At 37.3% G+C, this 12,650-nt stretch overlaps 1 protein-coding gene across 1 annotated transcript in view; it reads right to left on the reverse strand.

Moving 5' to 3' along the window:
• PLEKHA7 (pleckstrin homology domain containing A7) overlaps positions 1-12,650 on the reverse strand; it is a 150,041-nt gene that overhangs the window by 22,153 nt on the left and 115,238 nt on the right. Inside the window, exons 11-15 of the mRNA XM_066320827.1 lie at positions 9,085-9,601; positions 6,913-6,999; positions 4,617-4,670; positions 357-425; positions 115-195 (exon numbers count right to left, since the gene is read on the reverse strand). Of these exons, the coding sequence (XP_066176924.1) occupies positions 115-195; positions 357-425; positions 4,617-4,670; positions 6,913-6,999; positions 9,085-9,601 (808 nt within the window). The remainder of the gene's footprint in view (positions 1-114; positions 196-356; positions 426-4,616; positions 4,671-6,912; positions 7,000-9,084; positions 9,602-12,650) is intronic.

Here is a 12,650-nt window from a genome sequence, read left to right on the forward strand (position 1 = left end):
TAGTGCAATCAGCATCCATTAATTCAACATTTTCTTTATAATTTATTATTTTATATGTTATGATTAGATAAAAGTTTCTATTTTATTTTGCTAAGCCTTTTTAAATCTACTTACTTTATTTTCCTTAAGGGCTCTTAGCTTGTCCTCCAAGTCCTGCAGAATTCTGTCCTGCTCACAGAAAACACTTAGCTTCACCTGGAAATGAAATCATATACATACATAAGGTTAGATTTAAAAAACCAAGCAGAAAAGTAACCATTTGTAATATTTCAGCCCTAGGAGCACAATAATGATCATGTAATTGTACAACACAAATCGACAAATCAGTGCAGGAGGTGCTGGTGTTGGATACTTACATCAATGTCACTTTCTGCAATCTTGACAGGTTTTGTGCTTCTTTCTTTCAATGTGTCACGTCCTGTCACCTAAGAGGAACAGATTTTCAAAATGTAAGAGATTTGCTGCAAACTAAAACCTAATTATGCTTCAGCAGTGAAAAGAAAATCAAAAGTGAATATTTAACACAAGTCAAGGAAAAAATAATAACATTTTGGATACAAGTTCTTTCAAATCTGACTTTAGTTTTTGAGAAGCATTAACAAAAGGGATTACTAGTTATATTAGATTATTTAGTAACTCTTCCAGCAGCTTGGAATTCTGTACCAAACATAATCCCACCTTGTCTATGGTTACAAAATTCCTTTTTCTGCAAAATCTAGTAGTTTGAACAGCCCTCCTCTAATAGCTTTCTTGAAGCTGAAGGACTGGAATTTAAAGGGATGGTTGCCACAATAGCAGTATTCATTAACGACTAAAAATACAACTTTTGGCAAGTGCTTCGTTCTACAAAGGACAGTATCTTCCTCAGCACAGGGTGGATTTTACTAACGACAGACTGTTATAAAAATGCTATAGTGGAATTAAATGCAACTGATCTATTTTGATGTGGCTGTCACGTACCAAATCTCTCATTCCATAAATCACTGGTTGCATATTCCATTTCTGGTGAGATTATTTTCTCACATAACACAGTTTTAGAATCAGTACTGAAACAATACTCAATTGTACTTCCAACCTTCACATCAACCTTAAAAATTAAGGCATGTCTGCGTCTGCAGAAATGTTTATTATTTGCATTGCCTACACAGGAACCTCTTTGTGAATAAAAGAGGTTAAGAAAAGAGTAATATAATACAGTTTGTAAATAATGCATTTTTTAAAGCCTTAAATGCTAATGATTTAATATCACCTCTTTAGAACATGTTTTAAGATTCGTTAGAGCAAATACTATCTTACCACAGGACCACCTGGTGATCAGTAATATTCATATACAGCATATTCTTATTCATATACAGGCAAAAGTTTATGAAGAAAAATTCACCTCAGTGTTGTCTTCAGTAATATAAGAGGAGAGATTTTGATACAAAAGCTGAAGCTGTTGGCTCTTTTAGTGAGGTAGGAGGGGTATAAAGGGGCAGTTGGCTTTTTTACCAACAGGCAATCTCCAAACTTGAGGCTAAATATTCTGCTAATTAACTCAAGAGTCACCTGCAGGATGATGTCAGCTTTTTAAAAGTAATTAAATTCTACTCCAAGTGAGGTAAATACTGTCTTCTCTCCTCAAGTGGCAGACTCCATTTAAAGACTTCTCATGCACCTTTGTGTGGTGAAACATTACTTCACACCATCACAAACAACAGTATTTATTGCCTCTAGAAGCTTTCCATTTTTTCTTTCCTTCAACAGCTACATGCTACATAGAAGAAAAAACCTGTCTTTCAAAAGTATTAATGAAATTATTTAAATGCTAAATCCCATTTATAATTGTAACATTTAATTAAATATAAACATAATATACATAAACATAAAGTATCAGCATATCAAAACAAATAATTCTGCATATATAATTACCTGCAAGCTAAGACAATGCAAAAGCCTTTTTCAAAGCAACCAAATTAACATAAAAAACAAGTCTACAGAATTTAGGGATATTTTAAATTACATAATCAGAACTGTAAGGAATTTGTTAGCTATCAAGCAGTCAACATGACAACATAATGAAGATTAAGCATGCTTTCACATTTTCAAAATTTCACACAGGAGTCACTGCTTGACACATTCATTTTCAAAACATGATAAAATGAAACCAAACACAGAGGTCAGCCATAATTTCGCATACAGACTCCAAAAGAAGGGGACCAAAAAAAAAAAAAAAGGGGGGGAAGTAAAAAAAAAAAATCTTACAGAAAGCACTATTGTGTACCAAAAGACACCTGTAAAAGCCAGAACACTGACTGCTAATTGAGAAAGCGATGGGATGAGCACATTTCAATGCAAGCAGTCTTACATGTATACTGGATAGTAACCCTTGTGCTGAGTTCTTTAGCACTTTGTATATCATGTTGATCAGAGGTCCATTATTTTCTATCTGTTTCAAACAAAAGTTTAGTCATAGCTTGTTACAGACGTCAAGATTTAAACCCCCAAATGTTACATCTCAAAACTCCACGAGCAGCAGTGATCACACACTCTCAGGTCACACCTAAGCACTTTGCAGTTAATTGCTCAGACACAATTCCATGTTGAGAAGTTCTATTTCGAAACCTCTAAGAAAGATCTTCAGAAATAACGGAGTTTAACTCCAGTTCCAAAATATTCAGTCCTAATTGAAATTGTTTAATCAGGGTGGGTCCAATTCAAAGCCCAGTGAAGTCAAAAGAGTGACTTGAACCAACTGGCTTTCTATCTAAGTCTCCAGTGTCTTAAATGGAAGATATTACACACATTACCTGGGAATTTGCTGTTACTAACATCTGTATCATTTCCTTATAAAAGTGCACTCTCCTTTTTCCCTCATATCAAAGCATAGCTACATTTTGTGGCAAAACACAAATGTAACCAATACAAAGACAGCTTCTCGAATTTCACATGCTCTCTTTTAATCTCTCAGCAACCTGACCAGAAATTTTACATTTCTGGACCACGACTGAAAGAAGGTTATTATTTGAAAATTTACATCATTCCTTTGGAAACACACTTGACATTTTGAGTGTTAAGATTTTCAAATGGGAACCAACTGGCATTAAGTTTCTTTTCACAGAAGTATCAGGTGCCCCCATGCATTTTTCTTTCTGGCTGCTTTTGTTAGGTGCTACAGGCAGCAGGAAGGCACAAGGGGAGCTCCTGAGAGAGCAAATAACTCCTCATGTCCCATACTCCAACAACTGAATCTGGACAGACTCCATCAGAAAGTTCTAATAATTTTGCTAAGCATATCACAACATTTTCAGAAGTTTGACCTGTGGTCACTTCAACTATGGAAATTATTGTGTTTTATAAGGGACAAAACACTGTGATTATTAATAATCTATCACCTTGTAGGACTTACTAAATTATATTTTGTCATAAAATTCATCTGATGGCTTGAGCTGCAGTTACACTTGGCGAAGCCATGAACAGATCAAGGACAAGGCTTAAAACAAAATGTGTCCAACCAATTTTAAATCTGTATATTAATGATTCCAACAGTTTACATATTTGATCATTTAGACTACATATACCTCACCTATATTATACGCTAAATACTACATATTATACATGCATATATTTACATTATACATATATATATATATTTATATATGGTACTCCATGTATGCATAGTAGTTATTACTAATATTTTCCATTTATATATTTGGTTATATATTCAGGAATTTAAACATCAGATAAAACTGAAATACACATAGGTGCAGTCAGTTCATAGGGAACAAACACCCCATGGCATCAGGGAACTCTGTACACACAAACCAGACAGACAACAAGGTGTCAAATTTCCCTTCACCTCGATTTTCAGGAACACCACATGAATTATATATGGAAAGACATCCTACCAACTATAGAAAATGGCAAACTACTTTGCTAAACAAAACAATTTTATCTTTTTGCTGGTTTTTCTCCTTCAAGACCTGATATTAAGAATTCTAGGTTTGCTTTCAAATTGTCAATCATCAAGTGTATCAGAAGTCATTTAGAGAGATTATAGGACCCTGAGCATCATATTTAATTGTTTGTTAAAAAGAAGTATCTCCTGACATTACTTGATCAGATGCTATCTATGGATGGATGGATGGATGGGTGCATTTGAAATCTTTTAGCTGTAATAACATGAAAACAATGACAGTGCTAATTAATCACATTTTCACAAGAACATATGGCACATTATACAAATAAGGGAAAAGTCAGTTTAAGAAGATTGAAAGGGGAAAAGCTGGATTAAGAGAACACGAGTTTTAACTTAGAGGTGTTGACTTCATATTGGTACTAATGCTGCAGCAGAGAAACATTTTCAACCTGTTTTTTATCTGATTTCCCTAAACCCATGTATCATTCATCACCAGTAACACAAGTCGTTCTTACAAACTAAAGCAACCACATTTTCTGAGTTTGCACTTTAATTGTATAGTCACTACTGAAAAGACACTCAATACTCCAAGCACAACACAGGCAAGAGACAGCTTCCATTTCTTACTTTAACATTTGCAGGTACAAAGATGATACAAGAAAGACAACCGGGTTGGAAAAAAAAAAAAAAAAAAAAGTAGACTCATCCAAAATCTTACCTTTAGATCCAAATACTCCAGATCCTTTTTCAACTGGATGTAAGTGTCATCCGCCTTCAGGTAAGTACATAGGGGGAAAAAAACAGTAAAATGTATTTGAATGATTGAAACCATTTCAGAATAGTTGGGTTTGCTATATACAAGAAAACAGATGGAATAGAGAACAAAATAACATAGTAGGAGCACATAAATGAAGCACATTTGCTCCACCAGCATATTGCTATTTACAGCTAAAAAATGGGCAAAATATTTCCCTAGAGCATTGCTACCTCATCACCCCCGCCCAAATATCTAGATTTTTGTTTCCACCTCTAATAGGACACAGAACTACCTGAAACAATACATTTTCAAAAAACTATTTTTTCAAGATCAATTTCCACTGACTAGCCCTTCACGGAAAAAGTTACAGTGGTGTTACTGAATGTCAGATGTAACTAGAAGACATAATATAATATATCATTAGAATACTTTTGATCACAATTCATATGCATTCATTCTTTTATTCAGGGAAAGTATGAAATAAATTTTGTCAATAAAATCCTGAAAAATATCTCACTTATGCAATTAGACAATCCATTTTGTCTTTTAAGTAACAGCATTCAAGTTGATCCTTACTTTTCATTATCTCACCTGTAATTGCTATCAGCTTAATTTTACAGTTACACTCATCTAGCAACCTCTTTATTACAGTCCCTTCAAGGAAAACATGCACAGAAGTCATAACAAAGTTATTTCTCCTCTCTTGAAAGGGAATATTTGCAATACAAAATAAAGTTTAACTGTTGCAAATGTGCTACATGTAGTTAGCCAAAATGCCCAAAACTTCCTAGAATTTTAAATGCTATTTTATCATCTCGTATCCTGGGTGCAATTAACTTCAGAATAAAAGAAAAACACAACTATACCTTTTCTCAAGTTTTGAGCCAATGAGAATGTGTAGTTAGAAAAAGAAAAGAAAAACCCTTTATGCCATAAAATCAATAGATCACACTTGCATTTCTTTAGAGGTGTTCACTTACAATTTTTGTCAGATCAGCTTGTAAGGATGCTGAGGATTTGACTAGAAAGTCTGCCCATTTTTGGAGAAATCTCTGTTATTACCACCCATCTTAGAGCAATTGTTCTGTAGGTGAGGCAATCGGGAAATGAAACATTTCAATTCAAAAAAATCACTTTCGTTTTGGGCCAAAGCCTTCACCAATTCCAAGGAGAGTCACCAGATTTTATTCCCAGGTGGCTCCATGTTTTGAGGCTCTAATAGGAACCGGAGAGCTCTGTGAGTACATTTCTGTTTGATTTCAGATTTATAAGCTCCAGAACACCAGTGCAATCAAGAGCACCACTGATGACCCAAGACGCTCCTGAGCTTTTATGAACCAATGTTCACCTGCAGAACTGACACGGTTACAAGCTCATATGAATGTACAGACTGGCTGATGCATTTCAATTTGCAGGTGACACAGCATGTGGCACAGGGAGCCAACCCCATCATGAAAGCAGCACAAAGAAATGGTTTTGCTCTAGAATGAACTGATACGGTATTTTAACCCACATTTCTGAAGATGCAGCATTTTCAGAAATAGTATAAATACACAGCATAAAAAGGAAAGTAGACACTTTGAAACAGATGCGCTGGCACCCTGTAACTTAAAAATGCTCATCTTTCATAGCAAATACAGTAAGCAAAGAAAAACCGCAAACAACCTGGGCACTGTAGAATACCAAAGAATGGGCAAGGAAGCACAGACTCAAGCATGCCACCAATGAAGCATTTGCAGAGTCACAAAATGCCACAGATGAGCCACGCAGCAGCTGACCTGATAGGTGGAATTAGTTGGCAAGTGCTGCAGTAACTGAGCGATTGTGTAATTTCTTATACTAGCCAACTTAGCCTGATGTCTCCTTAATCGAATGAGAAGCAATGTTAGCTCTTCGGGCTGCAGGTATTTAGACACATTGTAAAGAGGAAATTAGCAGTCTTCAGGGAGAAGAACTATAATTACATTTTTCACCTCAGTGCCCAGAAAGCAGTTACTTGACATGACTAAGCAATTATTTAATTAACTTTGCATTTGGTCAAATAAACATAATAAAACTTGAATCCTGTAATAACAGACAGCTCGCCCCTGTTCATGTTGCAGATAAAGGCAAAAGTCCTATGGGCTTTACTGGGTTAAGATTAAGTTCTCATTCGAGTCACTTATGCTTTAACTAATAAAGTTAAGATTAAAGACTGGGTTTCAAAGCTCAGCTGCACTAGTGTGAGGACACAGGAGGAGCCGTGCTCTGCACTTACCGACTTGCCGTGCAAGCTGGGCGCGCTCACCGTGTGTGTCATGTAGCCCATGGCAGGCATGGAGCGCCGGTCCAGGTGAGTGGAGCTCTGCAAGAAGCCACAGCATGTGAGGACTGTGTCCAGTGGCAGCTGTGCTGCACCTGAGGGCAAATTCAGTCTGCACCTCTGCCACAGATTTTCTGTTTGAATTCATGGTGTGCTAGATCAGGGTAACGCTCACGGGCCAGCCCCGTCCTTTGACGATCAAAAACTTATGAATGAACAAATGCAAATTCAGCACCTGCAATGCTGGGCAGAGCAGAGGACTGTGGCAGCCCAAGATGCTTCAGCAGAACATGCAATGTAGCTTCCAGAAAATAAAAAAAAGGTCATGATGTTACCCCCACCCCCCAATGTCTCCTAGAAAAAGGTTTGTTTGCATGATGCCCTCCGACAGCAGGCCTGCACTGCACACAGTAACAACTGTGAATGCTCTCTTTTAGCCAGGGAACATGAAGCTACTGACATGACTGACACCTTGTGGCAATGGTTTCCATCAATACCAAGGGGTTTTTTAATAATCATCCTTGATATGCCCCTTTCTGCTTACAATAAGAAAGCCTACTGCACACTCATTCTTTCATCTTTCTCTTAAAGCCAAACTTCTATGGCTTTCTTCTTTTTGTAAATGTCTCACAGTTTATTTTTATTCCTGTCTCTGAATTTCACTGAATGCCACTTTGTTTTGCCTCCCCTGCCTTGATCTTTTTTAAGTGCGACTGGGTGGAATTTAATAAAGTAGTACAGGGAGCATGGAGTATCACGGATTTATGCAGACACACACACGTTTCAATGTAGAATGACGTTTTGTGTTTACATAGAAAAATGTGAGCATTTTTTTCTACAAACTTTCACAGAAGTTCCAGAGAGAAGTTTTAATGATGAGGAACTGTGTTTCCCAATATGGGTGAAGCCAAGATGCCATAAAAAAGCGCTTAAAATTTCTGCAGTTACATTGGACAGGAAAGGAAAAAAACTGCTGTACATGCCTTTGTAACGATGTAATGCTTGTTCAACTTATATATGGAGAAACCAATGTGTGGTAGAATATAATGAGTTAAAAAAAATATCAATCTCCAGCACTACAAATCACTAGACTATTTCACACTCTGACAGAATATTATAAACTTATAAATGCTGAAAGACACTCAACAGCTACACCACACATACACCAGGAAAAAGATCTGAACTGTGCATGAAGCAGCAGCCTAAATTCAGATTTTGAGGTCAGATACCCCCGCATTTGGTATCTGGATTTACAAGTCTCTCTCTTTGCAAACACTTCCCCTATCAGAGTCCATGGCTGAGGTCAAAGGATTAAGTGAATACAGAAGCTTTCAATACCAATTATTCCAGACTGACCAAGACAATTCAATCCTTCACTGATTCAACACAAATTTCCTCAAATTCCTTAGGCAACGAGATTTGGAGTACCAAAGAATGAAATCTCTGTCACCTTTGGATAAGAAGGTATAACAGTCCCTCCAAAAAAAGTCCACACTGAAACTGTGAAGAAGTTTGAAGTTTCAGACAAACACTATTTGGTTTTGTTTAGCCCAAAACTATTTTGTTTTGTTTAGACTGCAATGGACCTGAACTATTAAATGCATGAAAAATTATATATTTTACAATAATAATATAACAATAATGTAACTAAATAATAATACATTAATAATAATAATACAATATTAATAATGTAACTAAAAACAATCAGCTGCAAGACTAACTACTACTAACTGCAGAGAAAGCAGTCACGGCAATCACAAAGCTACATGCAAAACAAATAATCAAGGAAGATTTCATGCTGCTGAGTTTTATATTTTTGCCTTTATACTCTCTATTAAAATACTACCATCCGTATACTTTATGCATGGAAGCATATGTCTTCCAGTTTTTTATTAAAAGTATTCCAAACCTAAGTGATGTGACACCAATTTTCCTTTCCTAACCAACAGGAGTTAATAAATCTGATCAGAATGGCAAAAGCTTGAGGAGAAAATTATTCCTTGTATTAGTTTTCACGACTTACATCTTTCACACACGAGGAAGGATGCAATGAACCACGACTAAATAAACTCCCCATGCATGACACCACGTGTAGAATGGTTTGTAATCAGTTAAAAGGGTACCAACCTTTACAGCACGATTCCGTATCTTCCTGGGGGATCCAGCAAAAGGAACATCCACAGTCTGTCTCTCATCAGATGGTTTAACTGTGAGCCTTTCTGCAGGAGTATGTGGTCTCCGTGGGAGAAAGTTTTTGGGAGGTCCAGGTGGAGGAATATCAGACGGAGAGGGAGGAACAGATATTGACCGTGGAACATCCAATGAACTTTTTGACTTAGCACGATCAATAAGGTCTGAAGAACCTACATAAAGCGGGGCCGTGGGGCTGCCATGTTTGAACTGCTGTCTCTGCTGCCACTCATAGAGCTGCCAAACAGTTCCATCCTTATTTGCTTTCCTTTCCTCCTGGGACATCTTCAAGTGGCTTACACGATCTTGTGCATATTTGTAGTCGCTCGGCAAATTGCGGTTTGGTGGTGGTGAGCTCCCTGAAGGCTGCCTGGTATTCTTTGGCAAAGTGTGATAGTTTTCAGGAAAAGGAGGATTGGGACCCTGACGTGTAAGAGTCTGATCAGAAGCGAGGCTGTAAAAAAAGGGAAGAAAAGTGTCAATTTTAGCACACGCTGGCGAGTGGGAGTGACTGATAAAAAAACACCTCTAATGACACAGGCATAGGAGCTTCAAGACATCTAACAGACATTTCAAAAGAATTTACAGAAATATTAACAGAGTAATATTAATGACATCTATCCTGCACACATCTATCCCACACTGTATAAATACAGGATTTTAATTTAGTGTTTAACCTAGTATGAACTACTAGAAACAAACTTAGAGATCAGCAGCATTATGTACTTAAACTAAAAAGAAAGTCAAGAAGATGAAGAAACGAATTATTGTCATGTTTATCGCGTGATTCTGTAAATTAAAATACTCCTTTTCACAGAAAGTGTGCTCACCACTAGGTGGTGCAGTTTACGAAAACAAATGCATGTTCAATATAAATATCCTTAAAAGTAAGAAGAAATCTCACCAATCCCAGAATACTTCAGATAATTTTTGTTCATGTGAATGAAGCAAAAAGAAAATGGTAAGAAACTGCTCAAAGTCCTCAGGTCTGTATGATTTACTTTCACCTAATGCTACTGATTCTACTGACTGGAGCAACATGAGACTTTCTACAACAAAGGTCATTGACAAATTAGAATATAAAAAGAGGCATTACATTCTGGCTTTAGTACTGCACCCACAAAACACTTAAACTGTGCAAACTAGATATTTTAGTAGGTAGTCTTAAGACAGAACTAGCAGAAGTTTTAACAAAGTCCAGTTAGCTCCCTCTCCTGCTTTGGAGTCAAAATCTTTCCAAAGCCTCATACATAGGAGCCTGCCTGGCTAATTTCTGATTCTTCAGTCCAACATCTGAGGGTTTTATACTTGCAGTCATTTGCCCATTGATTCAGAATCTCCAAAGAGAAAAGCATTCAACTAGGCTTGCTACAAAGCATCAACACAAAAAAGCCTCAAAACTAAAACAAAAAACAACCCAGCACAAAACCACACAAAGAAAGAAACTCTGAGCATGTTTTCATCACTTCACTCGATAAGTTCCACTCTGCATGAGAGGGAGACCTCATGGTTTGGAAAATGCAGGAATTCCACATGAAAGAAAGGCCAGGATAGAAAAGAACATCTTTGTTCAGCATCCAAGAATAACTGAAGCAAGGAGGAAAGAATTGCTACCAGTAACTGCTGCTTAGGAGTTGCCACCATCTCTTTTTACTTGCAGGATTTGGCACTGTTGGACTGCCCTGAAATACGGATACTCTCAAGAGGAAACATAACTGCTCATGCCAGCAGGCAGAATAACTGCCCTGCAGTGCCTGGACAATTACAAATCTGTAAAGGCTCTGCTCTCTTACACCACAAAAACTCGCTGTTACCTCGAATTTCAGAGTGAAGGGTAAAGCAGGCAGGTAGTACGAACACAAGCAACTCAAAGACCAGCATACAGTGGTCCTGCAGCCTCTTTCAATTCTCTAATTCATTGCATCATATGCACTTTGAATGTCCTGTATTTCACTGCCAATTTTTTCCACATGTGGTAGAAATATATTTTCTCTAGATAGCAATAAGAACTGAGAATGCTTGGAGTGGATAATGCTTCAAAAGGACATTGGAGAGAGGCATGAAGCTAAGACAAATTTCTCTGTGGAAAAACAGAGTAGAGATTTTGAAAACTCCTATACTCCAATTTAATAGAGACCTCACGAAGGCAGGCCCTTCATGGATGTTCCAAACCATCTGTGTGTGATTATTTTCTAACTGGACATTAAAAAGCAGAGCAATGAGATCAGCTGGAATTGGTGGCACCTGCCCCTGAAAACCACCTGAAAGGCTCCTTTCAGACCTTCCAGTTATTGAGATCTCTCTGAAACACTGGCATGAATCTTACCAAAGCAGGTATTGGTGACTGAAGTCACCAGGGCTGGCAGCTTTAGGAACAAAACCAAAGACCACGTAAGCTTTGTTGGGGGCAAGGGGAATCATGCCTTCCTTCCAGAAAAGGATGAAATTTTCTGAGAAGAACTAAAAACCGTTATTTTGAAAATAGTACATGGAGCAGCTGATATGAGCCTGTTTCGTGCAATACTTCAGCCTGCTATAAAAAGAGAACAAAGTTGAATGTGCGTTACATTGCACAGGGAAAGTCATATTCAGAGCTGAACTTTGGAGGCAACTGCCTACATACAGGCACATTGTGTTTTTTCAGTATGTGAAGTAGGGAGAAACCTCAAGCTGAGATGACAAGCTTTAAGCTGATGGCATCTCTACCATACAAGGTTTGAGATGCTTAGGGATAATTTGCATCATATAAATATAGGCTCTGAGGCAACACAACTTCTAGGTAAAGACCAATGTCCCAAGTGGCTCAAATTAGTCCACAACAGACCATGGACTATTGCTTTCTCAGAGATTAAGTGCAGAAGTGACCAAAAGCAGCTGTTCTTGAGAATATCCCTCATTTGAATGATGAGGTATAGAGAATATAAAAAGGAAAGCAGACATTAAAGAGTGAATAAATGGCCTGATGTCATGTTATATGACTACTGGCCATGAAAATCATTCAGGGTCTGCCATGAGAAGCAACCACACAGAAGATATTGTAAAAAGAGAAGATAGATGTTCAAAAGACAACAAGTTCTATTATTAGAAACACTGTGCCCATTCATGGGAATGCACAGAAGCTAACAAAGACAAGTAATGTCTCTTCCTTAAGCAAATCAGGAAGGGACGGAAAGTTCTGTGCAACAAGAAAGGTTTTAACACTACTTGCAAGAAAGGAAGTAACTCAATATGACTGCATCTAGTGGGGAAATACTAAGCTTAATTGGATTCACATATTTTTAAAATGCAAGTAAATGTTAGAAATAGCAAATTCTTCATAATTATACATGGACTAAGTTTATGCAGACACTGGAACCAGATGAAAACCTAACAATTTTTTAACAGCTGCCGTTTGAGGTCCTGACCTTGACCTTTAATTCCTCAAACCCAAAACCACCTGAAAGCATCCTTTGAGACCTTCCAGTTCTTGAGATCTCTCTGAAAGGCTGGCATGAATGTTACCA

Source organism: Sylvia atricapilla, chromosome 6 (assembly GCF_009819655.1).
Source record: "Sylvia atricapilla isolate bSylAtr1 chromosome 6, bSylAtr1.pri, whole genome shotgun sequence".
Classification (NCBI taxonomy): Eukaryota; Metazoa; Chordata; class Aves; order Passeriformes; family Sylviidae; genus Sylvia; species Sylvia atricapilla.